The sequence below is a fragment of the Anopheles ziemanni genome, chromosome 3, assembly GCF_943734765.1.
Source record: "Anopheles ziemanni chromosome 3, idAnoZiCoDA_A2_x.2, whole genome shotgun sequence".
Taxonomy (NCBI): Eukaryota; Metazoa; Arthropoda; class Insecta; order Diptera; family Culicidae; genus Anopheles; species Anopheles ziemanni.
This window is the reverse complement of record NC_080706.1, coordinates 53004256-53027865: the sequence shown is the minus strand read 5'-3', so window position 1 is coordinate 53027865 and position 23610 is coordinate 53004256. Positions and strand designations below refer to the sequence as shown.

The following is a 23610-nucleotide window of genomic DNA, read 5'->3' as shown; positions in this document are numbered from 1 at the left end:
AAGAAGATGGCCGATGGGATGGCGGTCGCTACGGTCCATCTTAGTTATCTAAGCCAGTGGAAAACTCATCCAAACGAATCGAGTCGTGTGTTCGGGCTACGATTTCACTCTCTCCCCCTGTGTCACCGATGATATGCCCTGGTGTATTTCCGGCGGCGATCGGTTTCAATGGTGTTTCCCCCAATACCTTCCATGTCTCTTCATTGCGACTGGATTACATTGCGGTCGGTGCTGTCGATTTGAATACTTTACCGCCAGCGCCGCTTGCCGAACCTCGCGGACCGAACCAAGAAGTTAAATGTGAAATTAAATAACCCACATCTCCGGCCGTCGGGCGGATGGATGGGCAAGGGCGGCCCGGGACGATGCTGTCAGCTGGCGCTTCCTTCGCTAACGTCAAACAAAATCCCGCAGCAGGCACTCAACGTTTCACGTCCCATCGGTTTGCGGTCGACGGTTTCTTTTACGTCAACGTGTTCCTTTTACCTAGAGACCATATTACACAAACCGGCAGCACAACGCATGTCAACACACACATGTTATTTGTTCGCCAGGGGTGAGACGTTGGCGGGAAATTAACCATGTATCGACAGTGCCCGGGTGGGTGAAAAATCGCGTGTAGCGTTTGCTCCCGTGCGCCAGCGTCGTTTCCCATATGAACTCCGCGTTCCATCTCCTCATGGTCGAGGATATATTGCCTGCAGCTGGAAAACCGCTTTCCTTGGTTGCGCAAACACGTGGTGTGGGCCCGGCACAGAAGGGTTTCACATGCGACTGGAAATGAACTGACATTTTCGTGCAGATGTTTGCGCAAGAATGGCATTTGTTAGCAGCCGGCAAGAGGTGAACTCGTATTCGTGCCGATCCTTTTAACAATTCATAATTTTGGTTTTATGACAATTTGTTTGATGTACTGTATTATGAGGTCAGGCAAACATCTAACATCTTTTCCACGTTAAATCATTATTAAAATAATGTGTTCTCTGCTATGGTTTTTGTGATCCTTAACTACCTTCACTTTTAACTTTTTTATATCAATACTTACATTTGAATTTATAAAAAAACTGTTATTTTCTTTCTCATTTGTTGCATAGAACTTTTGGTTCTCGGTGACTTTTGTTTCTCGTGCAATATAGAAACAACGGCGAGCAATAATTTTTCACATCCTGAACGATGTGCGGAACTTGAGCATATTTTAACCCTCCCTTTCCAACATCAATAAGAGTGGGCCTTTAATTTTTTTTGCCAATGTAGCATGACATACATTTTTCAAAGCTTCGCTTCGAATCTTAAACAGCTCGTTTAACCGCTGATAGGCCCATCGATGACGACAGGCACAGGGAAGCGCGTCGTCGTTCCTGGGCAAGGAAACGGGAAACGTTAGCCTGAAATATTAATCCATTCAACGCCACAAACAGAACCGGCGAAAGGGAAAGTCATGGCCCTGGGAACGGGGGCCAGGAGTTTTTGAGTGTGCTGCATTATTAACACCTTAATGTTATGAAATCCGGTATTGAGCAGTTTCCAAATAACGGTTCATGATTTGTTTCGTTTCGTTTTGATATTTGTTTTTTGTGTTTCCGCTTCCCCGGTGTACCGAATGCAGCACCGATTTTTTGGTGGAAAAAAGAGTGAAGCGAAAAGAAAAAAAAAACAAATAGAACGAGAACAAAAACTCCCGGTCAAACTTCCGAAGCAAATTTTGCCTCTCGGGCCGTGATTCCGTAAGAGGTCCTAGCGGAAACGGAACCGACGGTTTCCATCGCATCATGATCTGTGTGTGAAGTTACCGGTGGAGGTTTTCTTCCCCCTCCCTCCTCCCTCTACCCAACGTGCCCCACGGAAAAATGATTCCGAGCAGCAAAGAGAAACAGCACAACACAGTCAAAGCTGAAGGGGGGCGCTGACTGGGAGGGTAAACGGGCAGACCAAAGTTTCACGACTGCACGACAGGTTTTGATTTATTTTCCATGGCCACTCGCCGGCCCTGGTTCGCCGGTTAGCTCAATTTTGCTCCCCGCCCTTCGCGATCGAGGTTCGAACGTTCGGCGAATGCTGGCAAAGCTCACCGGGCACAAAGCATTCGCGAAATGTGGAACAATAAAATGAATGACGACAATTCGCGCAAAGCGATTTTCTATAAAGTTTAAGAAATGATTGTGCCCGAAAATATCGCTCGGGTTTTCCGGGTCTATCCGCGGCCGAGTCGCGGGGATTGCAGGAACCCGGGCTGCTCCCGGAGGTTTAGATCATTTCCGGGTCATAAATTTTCTGCTTACTCAGCGACAGGAGCCGCAGCGGCAGCAAAGTAGGACCATCGGCTCACTGCTGGTCCTTGTTCGCTGGGGTCGCGACAGGGTTGGCGGCGCACGCGATGGAGGCGCCTGGTGGTTTGAGGCACTTTTATGCTTGCGGATTTGCTCGCAGTCGCTTACGTTGTGCTAACGCTGGAAAAGCTGCCACTTTCTTCCTTTGATGTGCGCGACCGGTCCTTTCGGTCGCTTTCGGGTTGTTGTTTGTACAGGCAGAACGTTTTGCGTTCCGGGCCGAAACAATGGGCCGACGCGAGTGTGACATTGAAGGAGTTGTGCTGGGGAAGTTGGACCCTAAGAAGTGTATGGGAATGAAATAATAAAATTGAAAAACAAGTACTCCGACGGTATCGTTGGGGTAGTTATTAGGGAACAGAAAGCGAACATCTACAAAAAAATACCACCGCGTCCTTTTTCCACGGGCAATGTAATTCTTTTGCTTGTTAACTTCATTAATATTTCCTGGAAGTTGGTAGCCATGGAGTTACGTACTCTAGCGTCAGTAGAAAGCAATCTCTTCGTTTGCTGGTACTTCGAAAACGTCCCGCTGTGCTAGCTGTTTTGAAGGCCGTCACGTAGTTGCTGTCGTTTGCCAAAACGATTACAAGAATGTTTCTCGAATGATGGATTCATATTACGTCACACACATGTTTGTTTTTAAAACATTTCTATTTTCAATAACAGTGCCATTCTACATCATTACATGTTTCCTAACACTGAAAATCTGAAAACTTCAAGCATGGGCTTAAAAAAGGATGATAATTTATTATATATTATTAATTTAATATTTAGTATTATAAAATAAATGTGTTATCCCAGCTTACAATGTGAAATATTTTATTAAATGTATTTATTGTTTATAGTTTTGGATTTACAAATCAAGTTCACTCGGTGTCCTTTTTTTCTTGCTATGTTTAAATAATTGAAAGCTCTTCCAAACAATTTTTCACTATGATATGATGGCTCACAATCGATATATTTTTTAAATGGTCCATCAATTCAAAAACTAAATCAGAATTTTACCAGTATGAAAACAATTAGAGCATGTGTAACGGTAAACTACTTTAGACTTGACAACTTCTCTGAATTTTTCTTGGTGAACTGTATTATGATATTCCGATTGTATAAGAAACTTTTGGAGTAAAAGTCTTATTGTATGCAATGCAAGAGATGCACTGTTTTTGATTTGTATTTGATTTGTACCGTTACTTCTTCCTACCTTAGTTCGCTTTGCAAGAATGGTTCAATAATTCTTATTGTTTGTGCCGAACATTGCAAGAGCTATCTCGTTGTTTACAATCTACTGCTATTTTTTCGAAGCGTTTTCTGTCTGGGCTGCAGCAAACGAACCCGCTTCCTTTCGTGAGATATATGATCGTAACGATCATCCAAACAGCGAATCAAATGTCGTGTGCGCGGAAAGTTTAATCGTTTGCCCATCGGAATGTTTTGCTCGAGTGCTGTATTGTTTCTAGAAGTGGTCCTCCGGCAGGACCGTACTCCGCTTCCGGCTGCTCGGCTGCTGCCAGGAACTGGGACGGTGCAAAAACATGCTGTTGCTGTGTGTCGCTGTGAAGAGCTCAATTCGAGTTCGTTTCTTTCCAAGTTTGCACCATTGAAATGGACAAAGTTTCCAAAGTGCCATTGGCTTGGCTTCGTTCGGTGAAGTCGGTGGGACATTCTCGGGAAGTGTCGTTTTTTCTCTCTCCATTCCTTAGTTTTTTCCTGCGCTTCCGCTCTCTCGCACACACACACACGGGATGTAAGGTTGCGGGGACGTTTTGAAAGTTAAATTTTCAACAAATCTCTGCCCGCACACCAGCGCCCGGTAGTCGTCAGATCGCAAAGCGACCCGTTGCGCCCTTTTCCGTTCGGTTAACAACGCGTGGCGAACGCTGCCAGAATAAGCTAAATATTGATTTTCGGAACCGTACGGAACTGTCGGCTGGAAAAGAGTCGTTTTCGTGGCCTTCGGGAAGAAAGGAATACAAAAAAAAAAAACTCCAGAATGAGCTAATGTCGTCTCAGTCGCATGGGAATGTGAGCAACCCCGCAGCGTTCGGGACGGGCATAGGGACGGAACGGGCTGCTGGTTTCGGGCCAACACGAGTGCTGCACCCACATGCACATAGATCATCGGCGGCTGGTTGGGCTATCTGGCGGGGACGATCTTTAATCTCGCCCGGATGAATAATTTGTGAGCCCCGGGCTATAAATCTCGCATTCACCGGACCCGCAGTTCGTCCGCCATGCGTGGCTTCGGTTCCGGACGGCTTCCGTCCTTTGTGCGGAGAGGGGGGGCTGCGTCGGTTCAATCGTGAAGAGGCTGTACAAATAATAAAACGGAAATGAATAGCGACGACCGCGCTTGCACTGCTTCACTGCACCCGGTTTGCATGTGCATGTGCAAATACGTGTGCAGTTGTGTGCGAACGCGGAGGACTGTAGTGCACGAAGCAGCAGGCACTTCTGGCCGCATGGTCCGTTAAAAGCACCGGTAAGCTCCTTCCAGAACATCTTAGCACACTAAACAAAGGGAGAAAGGGGCTTGAGCAGCTTCTTGTGCACACTTTTCTTTTGACTTCCCCCAACATTTTCTTACTTTTTGAGCAGGGTTCGCAAGTGCGCTTTCGGTGGCTTTTATTTTCCACCCGTGAAAAGATCCCCCACCACTCTAGTGAGTAGTGAAGACTCTTGCGACTCAAACGCAGCTGCAGTTGTGTTGAAGAAAAACTGTCCCCTTTCCCTAACCCCGCTTGGACTCGATATAAAAGAGAGCATTCCACAAAGCGACTAACGACGGGGCTGTCGGCTTTCACACGCTTCTCTTTCGTAACTGTTGATGTATGTATGTTTGCACTGTAACAGCGTGTTCTGTATTACACGTACATTACACGGTGGTGGACTTTTTTTTAAATACAAAAATTAAATTTCACACACTTCCCCCACGCTGGCTGAGTAATTGAGAGCAAAAACTCAAGTACATTCCACTACCAGCGAGCGGCAAGTAGCTCGGCTTCGTTTGCAGTATTTTTATAAATCCGAGGTTTTCGAGGTTTTCGCTTCGCTTCCTTTTTCACGGTGCAAGAGATTTGTTGCGCTGAGGTGATGAAAACACACAAGCAAACAGGATGCGATCCGCTAGTCCGTTCACACGTTCACCTACGGTGCAGGAGATTCTTTTCGTTACTTTCGTGCCTTTCCTCTCTTGCATAGTACTGAAGTGGGTGTAATGGTGGAGTGTTTGTTGTTCCAACGGACCTTGAACCTTTGACACACTTTTTCTTCCGAACGGGTGCATTGGGTGGGTGGTTTTTCTCGCGTTAGTGTCTTAGGATTGGGATTTGTGAAGGGAAAATGGCAGCAATTTGGTCGTTTAAAAATAAGCTATCTTGTAAATTATGAAGGTGAAGTTGTTTTTGATTCAGTCAATTTGTTTTTTTTTATTTTCCGTACAATTCATTATTCTACTAAAGTTAAATAAACATTTATTTCAATCATTTATTTTCAAGCAAGAAAGAAGGGTACATTGGCTTTTCATGGTTAACACAAGATTTATCATATTTTCTAAACATACTTGCTGACATAAAAAGGCTTCTCTTACGCTATATCTGTAATACAACGATTGAAAAGAATAGCAAAATCCCTGATCGTTTGTTTTTATCTCCATACATCTTTCTATTCGTAGGAAAAATTAATCAGATGTAGCATGTTGAGCCCCGCTTGTAAACGAGTCAATCTTCTTCATCAGAAACCTATATGGGATCTAAGATAAATTATTGATTTATCCGTCGACATCCTTCGTTCCCTGGGATGCTTCCATCGTCCTTACTCATCTTTGCCCACCGCCGTTAGTCGACCGAAGCGACGGCTTGTTGGGCTATAATTCTCCCCTCTGATACAGGTTGTGTCCTACCGGCATCCCGACTGGGACCTGCCATAATTAATTTATTTTATAATTGATGCAATCCACCGAGGACGATAATAAAACCATTCTCGAACGAAGCGGTCGAGCCGCGGGGGAAAGGGGCGGCTGGGACCGGCGAGCCGTACGCTCGATTTGTCTCCGCCAGGCCGCTCCCAGGGTCGACGAATAAGTCGGCGTGATGTGGGCGAATTGGTTCGCAGGAACTTTCTTTTTCCTCTGTAGGGGGACAGTCGTCTGCCGCGCTCGGAGTCTGGAGCAGCGTCGTCCCTATTATAACGAGCGAATGAATAATTAATACAGTTAATGCCCGAGATAAGTTGAGTTGTTTGCGTACGAATGGGCTGGTGCGTCGTAAGTGCGCCATCGCCATGGTGTGCCTACGAATGGAGCGAATGCGATGCAAATGGGGCCCTCGGATTCGAAGACTCGATTCCCCTCCTTCCCGGCAGCCGAACAGAGGGCGAACCGAAAGTTTCGCCACACTGCCGATGCAAATCAATAATTCAAACTGTCCAACTTTTCCTCCTAGGGGGACGGGGGAGCACGGAGCACGGTTTGATTGCCCGGAGTTGGGCCGGCAGCGTCAGGCTCGTTTGGCTAATGGAGGCGCCTAGTGGCGTGTAGCTTCATATAATGGCGATAGTGTGTTATCGTAATTGCCCTTCGGTAACAGAACCAACTCGAACGGTACTTATGCTTGTTTTGCCTAACAGTTGGATGGTTTTTCATCGTTAATCGTAAACAATCGCGCTCCAAACGAACGCATGATAACTAGGAGCAGCTTCGTTGCAAAAACTGTGCTCTTTATCCTTTTTTCTTGATACAGCATTACAACCATTATTATTTTAATTTTAGAAATAATGAATATCTATTCTCATCTTTAGTCGTGGCCATAAAACTTAACTAACAGATTGGTTGAATTCCTCTGTATATTTTTGTCTATAGCTTATATTTTTAATTTGTGTTTAGTACATTAATTTCTATGACTACACATAAGCGAAGACATTTCTTAAAATATAAATTGTCAAGAAGCAACCACCAAACCGATGTTGTGGATTCTCTACGATAAAATACTTAACGTCCATCGAGAGTCATTTTTCCTTTTGATTTTTGCTTCAATGAAGCTTTCCACTGCATTGCCAAACTAGGGTCGGCTGCATAATCTTCTCGAATCACAACCACGCCAGAAGCGCCCGAATCGTGGGAAATCGCCATTCGTATGATGCTTCTCGTAAACTGTACGCCAACCGTTGGCCCGTTCGTTGCGACGACTTGCGTTAACCACACTGGTACATGTGAAGTTAAATGGGATTTGCCATAAATTATGTCCCGTACATGGGTTGCGCGCCTTGCTCCATAACCGTCGCTAAGCACCATTGCTTCGCAAACTTGTCCTTGTTTTTTTGGGCGGTGGTAGAAGGAGGGACGGTTAAGGGTCTAAGGGGCGAGCGGCGGGTAACATACATTTTGGAGTACAGCAGATTTGGTGAACGTTTGTCTTCAAAGCCGAACGAGAGGACGTTGACAAGAACAATGGATCGTTGCGTTGATCTCTGGCTTTGATCTTGGCGCACAAGAGGCAAACGAAAAACTGGGATGGGAAATGTGGCGTGTACTCTTGTTTCCCTCGTTGTTCGAAGTTTCGTGCGCAGCGGAAATGACTCCTTTCCTGGCCATTGCGCCCGAGCGACCGGAACCGAGCGGAACCCTAGAGGCGTGTCACAACGTTCGGCAGCTCGACGTCGGTGTCGTCGGTGACGGAGAACTCCTGGTCGCTGCTCACCGGCCGTGCCGTCGCCCTTGAACCACGACCTTTGCGCGATGAGCTCCTCCCGATGACCGGAGTGGAGCCGACCACGGTGGTGGTGGTACGGCTCGATTGTCTTTGGCCTTCGGTGCTCCCGTTGGTGCTGAGCCGATTCACCGTGGAATCATCGGCCGTCGTCGATGACGATGCCGCACCGACCGCCGTCGCCGTCGACGCACCTTGGCGGGATGGTTTGCAGCAGCCCGAGCAGCAGCGCAACCGGCGGCCCGCCTTTGTCGCCAGCTTCTTCATGGACGAGCGGAAGCCGTTGTGCCACCAGGCGTAGATGATCGGATTGAGGAGGCTGTTGGCGAAGCCGAGGATGGCGAGCGGGCTGGCGATGGCGAACTGGAGCCCGCGGCACAGCGACTCGTTGGTGGCCGGATCGCACGCCACGTACATCAGGCTCGCGATGAAGTACGGGACCCACGTCACGACGAAGCTGCCCGTCGTGAACATCACCACCTTTATCGCCTTCCACTTGGTCGGGCTTTTGCTGGCGTTCGTGGTGGCGGTGCCGGGCGAGGTCGTTGTTGCCGGCGTCGTTGCCGTCGCCGCCGTCGTCGTCGACACTGCGGTTATGGTTGGTGCCGCGGGCGAATTGCCGTTCGCGTTGAGCGCCCGCTGAGCGGATTGCGAGCGTCCTCTGGCGGTGCAACAACGGGACTGCAGGCAGAGGCATCGACGGGCTCGGCCCACCTGCTCGTCCTCGCTCAGGCCCTGGTCCGTGTCGGAGAGGTTAGCCTGGGAACGGGTGCCCCCGCGGAACAATCGCAAATTGCCCGTCTGGACGCCCTGCAGCTCGCGGGATGCCTTCTTCAGCTGGTTGACACGACGCAGCGCTTTCTGCAGGATAATTCCGTACAGGATGATGACCAGCACGACCGGCAGGATACCGGTGACGGCCGTCAGGACCACCAGGGCCGGCGGTGCTAAACGGATGAACCAGCACGTCCGGCCTCCGTCGGTGTCTCCGCGCCATCCGAATGCCGGCAGGAATCCAATCGAAATACCTGCAGGTCAAGCAGATGAAATGCAGATGATTTTCCACAGCGGTCCGGGGGGTTAGACAATCGATGCCGATGCTAAAAGCGTACGGTGGGCAATGTATTCTGGCTTTCTAGCATCACAATGGTTGTGTTCAAAACTGTAAACGTTTTCTACTCAAATGATTGAATTGAACTATATGGTATCTATATTCTAAATCATCTTTTTTTTCAAATGTATTCATTTGCATTTGGTTTTAGTTAATAAATTCTAATACATTTTCAAAAGTCTATGTCTAATAGTTCCAAATTTAAAGATGTTAAAACACCAAACACCCTTTGATGCTCATACACATCAGTAGAGTAGACTTAATCGTCGACATCAGGCATTTAACCTGTGTGGCATGTACAAAAATTCTTCAAAAGCAGATTTGAAACACAATAATTATTCTAAGGGAAATGTGTTTTGCTATTTTTAGTTTTATATCCATGGTGCTTCAAACGCTAAAAGGCGCTAAATGCAACTTCATGTAATTGTTGACAGTATGTTGAAATATTCTAAATATTCTCTGGAATTACATTTTCATGAAGTATTACGTTGAGGGTCGTAAGGATCAATAAATATTATCCACATCAAAGACCATTAAAATGGTATCAGGAAATATGCATTATCCATTATACTATAATGCAATCTGATTGGAGTATTAAATTCGTTCTTACAGTCGTTGCCACCTATTTTTGTCTCTAACCCACCTATGTTTGAAATAGTTGATCGAATTCTGTCTCTATCGCATCTGACTTCTCTAACACGTCAGATTTGGTCTTGTGCTCTTCTGGTTTGGTTTTAGATTTAAATTTTGTGTCTATCTAAAAATTTGGTTATTTAGAATGATTGTTTGTACAAAACATTATTTTGTTCACAACATTATTGTCCACAAAACGGAAATGAAGTAAAATTATGCTTCAAAATTTAAAAAACATGTGGTAGCGGTTGTAAACAAACAAAACAAGTAATGTTTAGCAGCTTTGAACATAAGTTTATAGCCCCAAATTCCTCGTTTCTGTGCGGATTTGCACAAACCAAAATATACTCGGAGAATGGGTAAACAACCATGGTAATAAGCAGAAGTGAATTTTAAAGCATGAATGAATTAATTTTTATTGTTCGTACAGTGTCATATTGGAAAACCCTCTGTTACACTGTTTATTTTCATATTTACGGTAAGAGACGAAAACTGATGAGTTAGAGACAAAGTCAGATGCGTTAGAGACAGCATTTAATTAGATATTTCAAAGCTTGGTGCCTTAGAGACAACACCACTTGTTTTCGAGCTAATATTTAGTGGTAACTAAATGTTGAATGATGAAAATGTACCAACATATCTTTTAGATTTTTCTTGAGAATATTCTGTAAATCGTCCCTTTAAGTTTTAAAATTCCAAATTTGATTTTTGAGAGAATAAGCCAGTCAATTGGCATGTTGCTATCAGCGTTTTAGTTTACATATTAAACGATTGCAATATAAAGGAATACTCTTGTGATACTTCGAACCCTAATACCGTTGCTCACAGTTCGTTCCAGCATGGCGTCGGATGTAGATTTTTCCAAACATAAGCAGATGGTTTTGTTCTCCCCCATAATGTTCCTTTCAACGTACCGATGATCCACGTGAGGCCGATCAGGATGCGCGCTCGGGTGCGGTTCAGGTACCGCTGGTACTGCAGCCCGTACACGATGTACAGATAGCGGTCGATGGCAATCAGTCCCACGCTGTACACCGAAACCAGCGAGGTGGACACAATCAGCCCTGTGGAAATTGCGAATGAAAGTGAATAGATGAAACTGAATGCCGACACCATCTCCTCGGACTACTATGATGGGATATGTGCTCGGCTTCCTGAGCTCTTCCGATTGTTGCCCCGTGGGGAGGGGAAACGCTGACGGATTTCAGATTGTATTGCGGGTTGATTTGTAATTAAACTTCTCGCAGCGACGGTGGAAACCCAGCTGGAACGCCATTGCACCTTCTCGGGGAGTAAAATAAGCGCGATCACAACGCGAGCCACACGCTTCACCGATTATGGCGTTAAAATGGAGCCATGAGGGCAAAATGGTGGCGCTGCAACAATGTGTTGTGTTCCCTTTTCTCCGGTGTAGCTTGTCGGAAAATGTATCTAGGTCAAAGGTGTGGCACGTTCCCATTCCAACGACCGGTTTGGAAGGACGCTTTGCTACTTCCGGTACGTCGCTCGGAGTGTGTCCCAACAAGGATGACAGATTTAGATAATGTATCATTGGCAGGACTATTTCGCCCTCGTTTGCCCGTGAGTGTAATGTACACCGTGCGGTGGAATGTGTTGCCACCGAGCAAGATGGCAAAAAAGGGATTGTACAGGGGTACTTGAACGAGCACTTGTTAGCAGAATAATGTCCGTTGTGCAGCCCCGTTGGCATCCACCGGGAACGGGGCCGGTCGGTTGGCATCAAACCGAGGTTCGATTGGCATGTAACCACCGGTAGGCAATTAGGGTGAGAGCATGAGTAAAACAAGGATTGAGGAAGGATCCTTCGGGAAACGAGGAACGAGAAAAACGAGCCGTATCGGATCGATTGGATTACCCGCCATTGTGTTTAGCATTGATGATTCACCGTGGGAAAACCGGGAATGTACGTTATCAAATGGCAATTCACTGCAAAACGTTGCTACTCGCTACTAATTACTGTAACTATGTGGCCTAGCAAAGGGTGAATTGCAGAGACTGTTTCCGGTAAATGGTGTTGGTTCATGCCCAAAACGGACTATATACAGCCAGCACCGACTCGCCCCCGCTCACAGCTTGGAGAGGGAGTTTTTTCCCTTTCCTCGCGCCGTTGATGGATATTTAATGAAATGATTAGAGACCATTACCGGATGGTGCTGATGGTGATGGTGATGATGATGATGATTGGAAATTTTCAATTTATTAGCTTCACGGTGGCCTACGACAATCCGCTATGCCCGCGTAGTCATTGTCGGCGCTTTTTCCGGCACACTTTCTCCTCTAGGCTGAAGTTTTTTCCCGCACCGTTTCCATCTGTTTTCCAAACACCCGTCGAATGGAATTTTCCTTTTTCAGTACCGACACAGGAATGTTGCTGATATTGTCTTGCACCGGGGCACACACAACAAAGAATCCGATTCGGGCAAAAAATTAAATAGCTTTCCCTGTGTTTCCATTCGACATATGAGAAACATAACAAAATAAAAATGAAAATTGTTTTTCAGAGAGAGAGCGAGAGAGCATAAGAGGGAGGACATGGGAGAAACAAAAATATTGTGTGCATACCACGGCGTGCAACGGATTCGCATTGGTTGTCCCGATGCCGGGCCTCGGGAAACTGCAGTCGAAATAACCTAAAAAAGCAAACAAACGCGCCCTCGCACAAACAAACAGCGAGAAAAGTTGCGAAAAGTTTGCCTGCGAGCTATCCATTTGGAAAGTTGTCCGTCTACGGTGCGTTTTTTTACGGCAACAGGGGCGTCCCCGGAAGTCGCCGGAGGGATTTGTTGATTTAAAACAATTCGCAAGCGTTTAGGGAGAAGGGGGTGGACTTAGTCGGGAGCGAGCGAACAGGTGACAGGCTTGATTAGACAGGTTCCTAGCTAGAAGGGTTTAATTCACCTCCGATTTGGTTCGTTCGTCATGAATTTCCCTATTTCCAATTGCTATTCGATCGATCAAGTGATCGAAAGAGTTGTGAAATTAAACTAGAGATAGAGGGTGCATATATCTCTTGATGGATGACATGGGGTTGGAGGTGTGCGTCTGTGTTTTATGCTTCTCGTTGCTGTTGCGAAACGCCGCAAAGGTACAGTGCATGGGGCGTCGTCGGGTAATCGATGGCATACTTGGAAAATTGTTTGACGCACGCGGGTTCACCATCCGACGACACCGCACAAAGTCGCACCGTGTCGGAGGTCTCGGTGTTTTCCTTCCTCCAGGGAAGTTTTCCACCCCACTCATCAGCACCCGATACCTCATTACCCCTTTCAGGGTCCGTCCATCGTCTCAAACCGTCTACCAACTCGCTTATATTCATGTGCTAATGGTCCCTTAAAGACTTTATTCGATAAGTTTCGTCGGTCACGAAGCTGGCTGCTGTTGGGTTCGGTCTGGCGGAGGGGGGGGGGGGGAACGGAACGGGGAAGACATTCCATGCAGACGTACCACACATACACCCACACACACACACACACACGCCCTGGATGTGCTGAAAACTTTCACAGCATGTCATTTTGCATCGCATCCTTCGGCTGTTTATGATGTCGGTTTGGACTATGGACTATGCAAATGCTGCCAATGATGATGAGGCGGAGGCTTGATGAGCCCGTCACCAAGAAACCTTCCTCCTTCCTCCATGTCTCGCATATGGTGGGTGGTGAATGTTCCGTCTGCTTTGGTTGGGTTTTGAAAGTTTCAATGCAAACCACCACCACAACCAGAAGTCTCTCTAGCCTTCCTTAACCAATTGGGTTCGGGTCGCGCCAGCTTTCCTGAGCCAGATGAAATATGTCCGTGTGGGCGAAACGCTTGCGTGTGTGGCTGTTCTTTGTTGGAAGAGTCGCTCCAGCGGCGATGCACTGGTCTCGGCGAAAAAGATGCGATCCGAGGCTAATTAAGAGCCGTAATTTGAAATAATTAATCAAACTACGACGCACGTCATATTTCATTTGCATATTCCGCCCCGGAGCCTGGAGCGTTCGAGATGAGGAAGGCTAACGGATGGCGGATGCTAATGTGCCAGATTCTGCCTTCTGCCACGGCGTCCTCGACGTATCACAGTCGTAGCGGTAGCTGGTCTGGCGGTGAGTACATATTTTATGCGCTAACTCCGGTGACATGGCTTTTCTTGCCACATGCGCCGCACTCGTACGTTCGTCTTCCGCATGGCGCTGGTGGAGGCGGGGAAGAAAATTAGGACCGGGCGACGATAGAGCGACGACTCCGGGGAACTCCGGGACGAGTGAACCAGCGAACGACTCTATGAATAATTGCTCTTTCCGCGTGCGAAAAGCGTTCGAGGGTAGGTGTGCGCCTGCAGAAAATGTACCGGGCGCTCGCGGAAAAGCTCGTAGTGCAGTGCGGAAGTGGGCCCACATCCCGACACATGCTCAAGCCGGCGGGGGAAAACACGAACACGTCGCGAAGAAATAGATAGATTAATTCATTAAATCTCATCTCCGGGGTGCCGGGCGAGAGTTGGGATCGCGGCAGAGATGCTGCTTTTCCGGGACGAAGTCTTCAGCTCGCGCGTGTCACGTTTCATCCGTTGACGGTGGGAGGCTTTTTTTCCTCTTCCTTCCCCACACCAACCTGAGGCCGGTTGCAAAGTGGAGTGATATATGCGGGTGATACTTTTTATTTGACATGTTGTGCCCGATGCGGCGGAGACACATTCGGTGCCAGGGGAAACGGGTCCGGGTCGCCTTAGAAGCGCGCACACTTTTCATGACAAATTCATTTCTCACCACCTCCTTCAAAGTGCCGGAAGCAGCAGGCAACCCTTGCCGGTGGGAAGGGGCGTATATAGGTGTTATCATATGCTTGAGAGCTTAATCCTTGCCGGGGCGGGTTTCCGCAAAGCGCAGAGGCCCTTCACATAATTTCGTCCCGTCCCGGTGCTTAGTATCGGTCCCCCGGGGGGACGCGGAGAGGCCGCGGAGTTATTCATGGTAGCGCCCAAATTGCCCCCGAACATGTTTATTTCATTTCGAGCGAAAGACATACCCGGCCGCATAAATAAGACTTATAATGTGCCGTGCAGGAGCAATTGAAGTTGGAATTGTGCTGGCGGCACGGAAAACATTTTACCGCGCCTCTAACCCATCTGCAGGTATGGCGAGTAATGGGCGAGCTGGTATTAGTCCGCGTTTGTCGTGAACTGAACTGAGCGAAACCGTATCCAGCTTAAGGTAGACAGGTGAAATACTCCTCTTATAACATGCTTAATTCTAATATTAGCCACAATGTATAGTCACGAATAAGGATACGAGGATTCCATATACTTCTAGGTTTTGATTTAGATCTAGACCAGTAGTGTCAAACTCAGATGACCTTGCGAGCCGCATTTTCTCCCAAAAAAGGTTTGCGGGCCAAAGCGTAGCATTGGTTGAATTTATGAAAATAGATTCTTATCAGTGTGCTTTTAACTAAACAATTATGATTTATACTTTGTGCATTAAAATACTTCGTATCAATTTTCTACGAATCATATCCAACTTTTCATTATCACGACAACATAGGGCGGAGGACAAGTGCAAGGGTTTTGAGACAAACAAATATAATAATGTTCATGGAGTACAACGCTGCCGAACTCCTACTTAAATTATAGATGTTTAGCTTGTAATTGGTTGTAATTATTTATTATTATTTCAACTTTTACTTATCGAAACTCTCTACCAAAAAGCAGCACAATAGCATTTGATTGCAAATTATGTTTAAAGACAATTGACATGATTTCGTTAGAATTTGGAAAACGATTGCATGTCTTCAATGCGCTTACAACGGAGCTCATGTTGCTCGCCGTTTCCAATGAATGAAAATATTTTCTAAAACAAATTTTAAGGAAAAATTTACATGAGCGTGTATTAAAGTGTATTCTGTAAAAATCCTTATTCCGAATTATTCAAAATTAAATTAAATTAGTAGCAAACATTCAATCTATTATTGGGAAACAGCTTTTTATGTTGAGCAACTTTTTTTTACAAAAGAAGCAGAACTAATATCACGGATAACTAACGATCATATTTGTTGTATCGAACACAGATGCAATATTATAAAAGGGAACTACACATTACTACACATCTGCATTTTCATTGCGGAATCTCTTGTAGTTCATCACATCTGTGTTAAACCCTTGCTCATGTCCACCGCCATATGTCGGCGTGATGGGGATCAATGGTGAGTGTGATTTTCTCTTAGAAATTGTATAAAGTGTACGGTGGTTCAGTTCTCTTACACGAATGCAATTCACAGTTCGTGGAACCACGCTACAAAAAAACTAGACAGTCAAACGAAAGCCAATGTTAAGGATTTAACTTTTTACTTTCCATGTATTGTTTCAAAGGGGTCGAGGGCCGCATCCAACGTTCTTGTGGGCTGGAAGTTTGACACCTCTGATCTAGACCTTTAATAATACTTGGCTAAATTGGTGGTGTAAAATTTTTTTTTTTACATTTTGTATCAACCCTCCGGGGGATTGACAACCGGTCCGACAGAATTTCCAATACTAAATCTAATTCAATTTAGAAAAGTAGAAAAACAAACAAAATAAGCCGATACTTGCATTGATTTTGTCCCTGAATAAGGCAGGGCAGTTCATTCGATTCGACTGGCTTTTAAGGACGTGGAAACAAAGTTTAAATAACATAAACGTATTTTGGAGTCTCCTTAAATTGTATGGATGTTGACAAGAAGTGTGGAAACAACACCGTATGGTAGATACGGTTCGAGAATGGAGGTATTTTTGTATAACGCAGACCATCGGTATGTCCAGCATCATGAGTTTCGCGTCCGACGGAGGATTCCCAGCCGAATAATCCTATCGCCATTTCGCATAAAATATTTATGGCGATTGGATAGAGATTGCTTCAATCAACGATTAATTGACTGTAGCGCGCCGTCCATCTCTTCCCCACCGTTCTGCGTCCCACAAACCGTGGGGCGACGGTGGAGTTCCTCTTGCTCGCTTTCTCCGGCGCGCGACAGTGTGGGTAAATTGGTGCGATTAAATAATATGCTAAATAAAAGGCAAACAAATAAATAAATGAGCATGGAAAGCAACAGCGCGGAATCGATTGCACCGCGAGTTGTGCAACCGCAGCCCGGGCAATGAAATATTTTATTGTCGCTGAATTTTTCATTTCACGCGACGATAAATCCCGAACGGAATCCGCGCGAGCTCGATCACGTGCCCACCGTTTTGTATGTACGTGCGCACGGCTGGGCCGTCAGCTTGGCAGGATCCATCGATGCCATAAGCTTCGGCGAAAACGGTGATCTCATTGCGCTAATGCGATAATGTGGCCCCCATCGGTCATCGGTCAATACGGTTCATGGTGGGCGCCATGTATTCGTTCACGGACGGATCAGGGGGCACGCGCAAGAGGGCGGAGATGAGAAGTGGGAAAGTGTTTTACCTATCATCAGCGCACAGTTGTCCTCGCCGTGCAGCTCGCGGGGCGCGTACTGGCCGTAGAGGACCGCAAAGCCAGTCAGCAGATCGGAGACGGCCACGTTGCCCAGGAACATGTAGGTGGTGTACGGTTGTTGGCCTGCAAATGGAAAGCGGAACAGCGTTGTGTTAGCGCGGGAAGTGTGGTTTGGGCGGTCGCATTTTAGGAAAATCAACTGGGCGGGCCTCGAGGAAAACGTGCAGTTCCCGCCGCCGGGGGAATTCGAAGGCAAATCCGTTTAGCCTTTAAATCATTTGAAAATCGTTCTCGGACTTTCGCACACCTGAACCGGGTTTCGAGCGGGCGTAAACTCGAACCGTATCAAACCGAACGATATTTCAATTTACATGTTAAATGTGGTGCACAAGATACAGCTTCCGCTGTCTCATCAACCATCAGACCAAGCGTTCAGACTTGGGAACCTTTAAATAAACAGCTATTGGTTGTATATTTAAATGTTTAACGCACATCAAAAACACATTTTTGCATTTGTCAATTCACCTTATTTATTTGCATAAATAAAGGCAAAAATATGTAGCCATTTGTTGTTTGTTCGTTTTGTTTTTTTTTGTTTCAATTTAAATTACATTTTTTATGTACAATCGAGGACTCGGGAGAATCGTGAAGAAAATGCCTGATAAAAGATCTCATGGTTTTGATATTTCTGGTTCCAGTTTGTGTCCAGTGGTTAAAGAAAAATAAAATCCAGAATGAAATTAGTTTGTTGGTCGATGTCTTTTCGAGCTCAAAATGGTTGTATAAAAAGATCATCCAAGCCTGATTTTGAATATTTTGGTCAAATTTTTCTCTAAGCCATTGAATTTCAAATCAATTTTCAAAATTACTCTTGAAATCAATCGAGTGATAATGGAAAAGTAAGGGAAAATTTTGGTGTGCATTGAATATACTAAAATAATAAAAGCCTAAAATAAAAAATGAATAAGTGCTGAAATAATATTAATGGATTCGTTTGGAATTGGATCATAAATTCAACAATCTGTTGGACACCAATTATCTGTTCACGGGATATATATTTTATGATGAGATTTAACTCACAATTCCCTTGATCCTTTTAGAATCATAATTAAAGTTTTACAGAACATGCATTGTGTGCAAAACAATTGACGAGAACTCATCACGCCTGAGCAAAGATGATTCTATTCTATTTAAATTTATTCAAGTTCGACGTTATCGTTTTCAAGATCCCTAATTGATTTTTTCGATTGATGAGATTCGCAAAAATTTGAACATAAGCTGAGCTCATCGACATAAAACTTTGAACACACAAATTAACCGCTTTGGGAAACACTGAATATCTATTTTCCTAGCGCTCGATTGTCGGTGGTGCGAAAGATATTCTGAAACTTTTACAACGTTCTCAGAGCACTCAAATCATTCATTTTAATTTCATTTGTATGCACCAATTTGAAGTGCTTTATCAAAAGTGGAAGAAAGTTCTGGGATGTGGTGGCTATGCTAGGTTGCTTGGTAAAATCACCCATACTACCGGCAAGCACTAATTCCGAAAACCTTTTACCCAATATGCAAACAAAAGGCAATCAAGCCATAGGTTCCCAGTAAATTAGCATCGTTTTTCAAACCAAGTCCATGCCAACCCACTCGATTCCACCGGCAACGAGACTGTCTGCTTATGATGAACCGGGTGGGAGCGGGAAAGTGAATGAATTTTTCTTCGATTCTTTCTTGGTGAAATCTGCCTTCAGCCAAAATCAGCTTAAGAAGGATGAAAAATAGCAATTTAGAGATTGTGTGCTCACGATGATTTCCACGAACTGAGCCACCGCACGATGGGGAGAAGCTGGACGTATCCGCCTGGACCTACCTTTCCGCAGCAGCAGCACGCTGGACACCACCACAATCAGGTTGAGTATTATGATCACCGACCCAAGCATCGGTATGAAGATGTCGTACAGCAGCAGTGTCGTCTCCTCGGCCGCGCTCAGCGTCGTGGTGGATTCGGTGGTGGTAGCCATCGGGTCGAGCCACCAGTCCGTTGCCACCGGTGTCTGGGGTGGCCGAATGTAGTAAAAGTATCGTATTCGCTCGTAATCATCATAATTCTGCACCTGCACTTTCACCATTCCTTCGCGATGGCCCGAGGACGTTGCTACGTTCTAGTTCGTTTTCTTCCAACGAAGGAATCTAATCTCCGCCAGCAAGAGCTTAGGCTCGGATTTCCCGAGCAATGGTTCACTTATTTTTGACGAATGTAACAATTTTGAACTTCAAACCTCTCGTAACCGCCCTTACTCACTCGCTCGGCCCATCGCGGCCCACAAAGCTGGCGTTCTTGAACCTACCGCCACCCCCTAGACCTTTGCACGGGGGAGGTGTGGTTTGCGGAAACCGGCACTGTCGAGAGAAATTTAAAATTGAAATCAAACATTAATTGCTGCCGGACGTAAATGGTTTGCTTTTCGGTGCTGACAGCTTGCTTCATCGATGGATGGTAGGCTCCAGTGGTGGAGAGTGTCCGGGACGTATGCTTTCAATGAATAATGATAGGAAAAACATGCCTCTCTATGTGGTGTGCGTTGTTGTTGTATGTGTGTGTGTATTTAGTGAATGGTTTCAGGGATAGATGGTGAAAGGGATAGCAGAATACATTTTGAAAATTTTGGTGCAGACGATCGATTCCAACATCCGGACGACTTCGTCGGGCTCGGAGGGGCTACCGGAGGCCGGGAAATGGCATTTGGATTGAGTGCTTGAGTGGCGTGCACATGCACTTTTCATCGACCAAACGGGCCAACCAGGGAAGGGACGCTCGGTTCGGGCGTCTGCAGTGAAGTGTGTTTCCGTTTGTGTTTGCATAAAAGTGTGATTTCTTGTACCCCCGCCGCGCTTCATTTCAGCACTTCATTTGTTTCGGCTTCTACCCGGCTTCAAGCTGCTTCTGGTACGGGCATGGAAAATGCTGGGTGGCAGAGAACCACCCATCGCACCCTCCACCGCATCCGATGCTCGATGCACTCACAGTTCGGTCTTGAAGAGGATGAAAATTTAATTAAACGAAAATGAAATAACGACCAGAAGCCGGTTCTTCGAGTCTTGCGGTGCGTGAGAAAAGCTCGGCAGGAAGCAAGGTCGAGAATGGGAACGGTCCGATGCTGAAAAGATTGCAGTCGGACCGACGGAAATGGTCATTTTACAACTTAATGCCGAGCCCAGCTTCGGCGTCGAAGAAATGGCGCACACAAGGTGCCGGCCGCCGGAACCGGATCCTTAATGAGCCGATGAGTGGGCACGGCAAGAGTTGCCAAGTTTACGTTTTTGATTAAGTTCCTTGCAGTGCAGTGAAGTCGTTAGCAGGCCAGAAGGGTGCACACTCGATGGAACTTGGCTGGAAACTGGTGGTGCGATTACTTACAGTTCGGTCGGTGGCGGTCTGACTCAGTTTTTCATATGTTTCCTCGCAAACATCTGCTCGCCAGGAGTGATCTCGTAGCGATTTAAAGAAGCGTTTTAGTGCTTCGTAAAATGGTTTGTGCATGTAAACGTATGTTAACATGATAATAATGTTTGTTGGAGAAGTTTGAGCTGAAAATTGACTCCAATTCTTCCAAGTTGGTTTCACACCGCTTAACACGTTTCTAGTGCTTTCTTCGTGTATGTTTACTTCCCAGACCATTTATTGCCAAACATGAAAAAGTGTTGCAATTATCTTTGATCAAACTACTCCTATGAAGGGGGTAGCATTGCTCCAGAGGCAGATCAATCTATACCGGGCCCCCAACCGGGACCCTACACACCGCCCACCCTAGGGTCCTATACCAAAGCTCACAGTCAGCCTTGTTTGATTTATAAAAGCTTTTGATGCTTTTTATATGTTTGCAGCATTGTTACATAATTACCCTCGGAAATTTTCAATATTCACCTAAGCGTTTTTTTTAAAATTCCATCGCTTGTTGCCGTTCTTGCTCTTTTATATAACTTAAAACATTTCTTGGAAAATATTAGGAGAAGTATCTAAAATAATGCTTTAGTTTATGGCCGCTTTAATTTCTTCAATAATTTTTATTTAATGTCGATTTTGATTTAATTTTTAATCACTTCTTTAAATTCATAATTATATTTTGTTATTGTGGAAATGTTATTCAAATATTGAAATTTCTCATACTCATATTGGCAATCTACATAAGTTAAAATTTCGCTTCCGAATCGTGCTGTTCATTATGGATTGTAAATCCTAAATCAAGACTGCCTAATTATGTCATAATGTCAAGTACACTTTTAATAATTCCCTTTAATTTATGTAATTTTTTTCTTCTTACATATAAAAAGAGATCTTTCGATTTTTCTTGGTCACACAATAAGTGGCACAACAAATGGCTTTCTAATTATTGAATCTGTTGATTAATTTCGTCTGCGTTGAGGACAATAATTCGCGGAGGTAACATAACACACGTTTACTGGTGGCTCGTGTACCGCAGGCACTTTGAGTAATACGAAAAGTTCAGACCAAACGCAAACATAGCCAAACGAAACATAGTCTGCCAAAATTTTAACACGTTCCGTACCGCGTCACCCAAATATGGGTGACAGCAGTTCTAGTTCTAAAAAGTTTTTGACCCATAAACAAATGAAAATGCAACATAAAAATGATTGTAATATTTTATATAAATATTTTGGGAAGCTAAGTTTTTGCTTGGCCTTTGAAAACAATCGGTTTAATAAATTTTATAAACAAATTGTAATTAGAAAAATTGTACTAAAAATTGTGCTAAAACGCTTGGTACGCAACGTGTTAAAGATGAACATTGATAATGAGACATTGATAATGAGAACATGGTTGATCTCGCACGCAGTTCATTTGAATGTCCGTTGTTGACGTAAGAACCCAAATGAAAAATAGAAAAGCGTGAATTATAAGTGATCAACAATATCGGTAGTTTCTTTTTCGGTCTATTCAGCCCGGTGCCCCTAAAGCTCTCGTCTCCCGCGGCCGCTCATTCCGTTCTTAGGTAGAGATCCGCCTTGGCATTACTCAGTTTTATTTGGTTACTAGCAGGTTTTTATTCACATTCACATTGCAAGCTGTTTGAGTCAATAGCTTTTTGCAAAATTTGGGAAAACGTAGTTTCTCTTATGCTTTTGACCCGACAAATGATGTTAATTCTATGATGATTGATCATTAAATTAAATGATTTTAAGTTCAATTCATTAACATATTCCAGCGTGATAAATGATGAATGTTGATGAAATAGAAATGGACTGCTTACAAGCGTATAAAGAACCCTTGCCCCTAAATACTGAATTTTATACTTCTAAATACTTCGATTTCATTGCAGAAGTGTGAAATTAATGAAGGTGTGGATTTAGCGTTTCAGTACCGTCGATTGATATTTTTTAAACAAAATACTTCCTCGTAGGTCCGTTTCCCTAACATTAATGTTATAACAACCGGTAACTAACGATAAAAGAGTTCCTTTTTATTTTATATATTATGCGTCAAATAATGTTGCTACGTTTCAATTGCATAATAATAGTAAATAGTCATGAATGGTTGATTGTGTAGAGAATGTGAAAATAATAGTGCTTCAAAAGAATGCAAAAAGTGCATTCGTTCTCAAGTCATGCGTTACGTGTGGACTTGATCGTTGATATTTGGTGCAACTAAATGTCACTTGTTCGTTTGCAAAAGCATCAAAAACAGAAATCTCACTCACAAAACATGGTCCCGGAGTTGTTAAATCCCGTCTGTGTCTGTATGAGAACTGGGCGGCTACACGAAAAACGTGCTCATTTCGGTTGCCCGGTATCCATCGTCAACTTCATGGTAGTGTCGCCCGTGCCGCACAAAAGGATTGTACTGTCTTTTTGCTAAATCCGTGCAAAATAATCGAGAGACAAGCAAACTGCTTGCAAATACGCACTTGTATGTCGTAAAGAAGCACACCGAATGGGATGCCGGAGCACAAGCAGACGACAGCCCGGACAGCGTAAGCGATCTTTCGCAGCCCGGTTTCAGCGACGGTTGGCCTTGGCAAAAGGTCCTAAATAATCCTTGCCGTGCCCGGAGCTTCGCCGAATGCTGACTCCAGGCTGTGGTTGTGCCGGTCGGATGCAACTGTGCAGAACGCGCGGCTTGAGAATGAAAAACAGGAAAATACCCGAGCAAACGAAATTGCTTCTAAAATTGCTCCTCCCCATCCCAATTCCTCGTACTCAGATAATTTCCCAATCAGTATGCCAACAAGAAACAAAAGCCCCGGCCCGGGTGCGGGTCTGTGCAGTCGAAAGAACCAATTATTCCCTCGCACTGGCGGATGCTTGGGTTACGGCTTGGGACATGCTCGACAATTTTTACTTCCCGAGCCGGTTTTCCCTGGGAAATTCCC

At 45.1% G+C, this 23610-nt stretch overlaps 1 protein-coding gene across 1 annotated transcript; it reads right to left on the bottom strand.

The window, feature by feature from the left end:
* Positions 1-7450: 7450 nt before the first annotated feature.
* Positions 7451-19520, bottom strand: LOC131286690 (glucose-dependent insulinotropic receptor-like). The gene is made up of 4 exons (XM_058315678.1): positions 19092-19520; positions 17213-17347; positions 10691-10840; positions 7451-9060 (listed from the first exon to the last, which is right to left on the bottom strand). The coding sequence occupies exons 1-4, from the start codon at positions 19348-19350 to the stop codon at positions 7949-7951; spliced, it is 1656 nt and encodes a 551-aa protein (XP_058171661.1). The 5' UTR covers positions 19351-19520; the 3' UTR covers positions 7451-7948.
* Positions 19521-23610: the final 4090 nt, after the last annotated feature.

Coding starts and splice junctions, on each gene's coding strand:
- LOC131286690 (XM_058315678.1), bottom strand. CDS start 19,350: ATGGTGAAAGTGCAGGTGCAGAATTATGATGATTACGAGCGAATACGA. Junction 10,841..17,212: donor CAACTGTGCGCTGATGATAG/GTAAAACACTTT, acceptor CAATTTCCACAG/GGCTGATTGTGTCCACCTCG. Junction 9,061..10,690: donor CGGCCTCACGTGGATCATCG/GTACGTTGAAAG, acceptor CTTGACCTGCAG/GTATTTCGATTGGATTCCTG.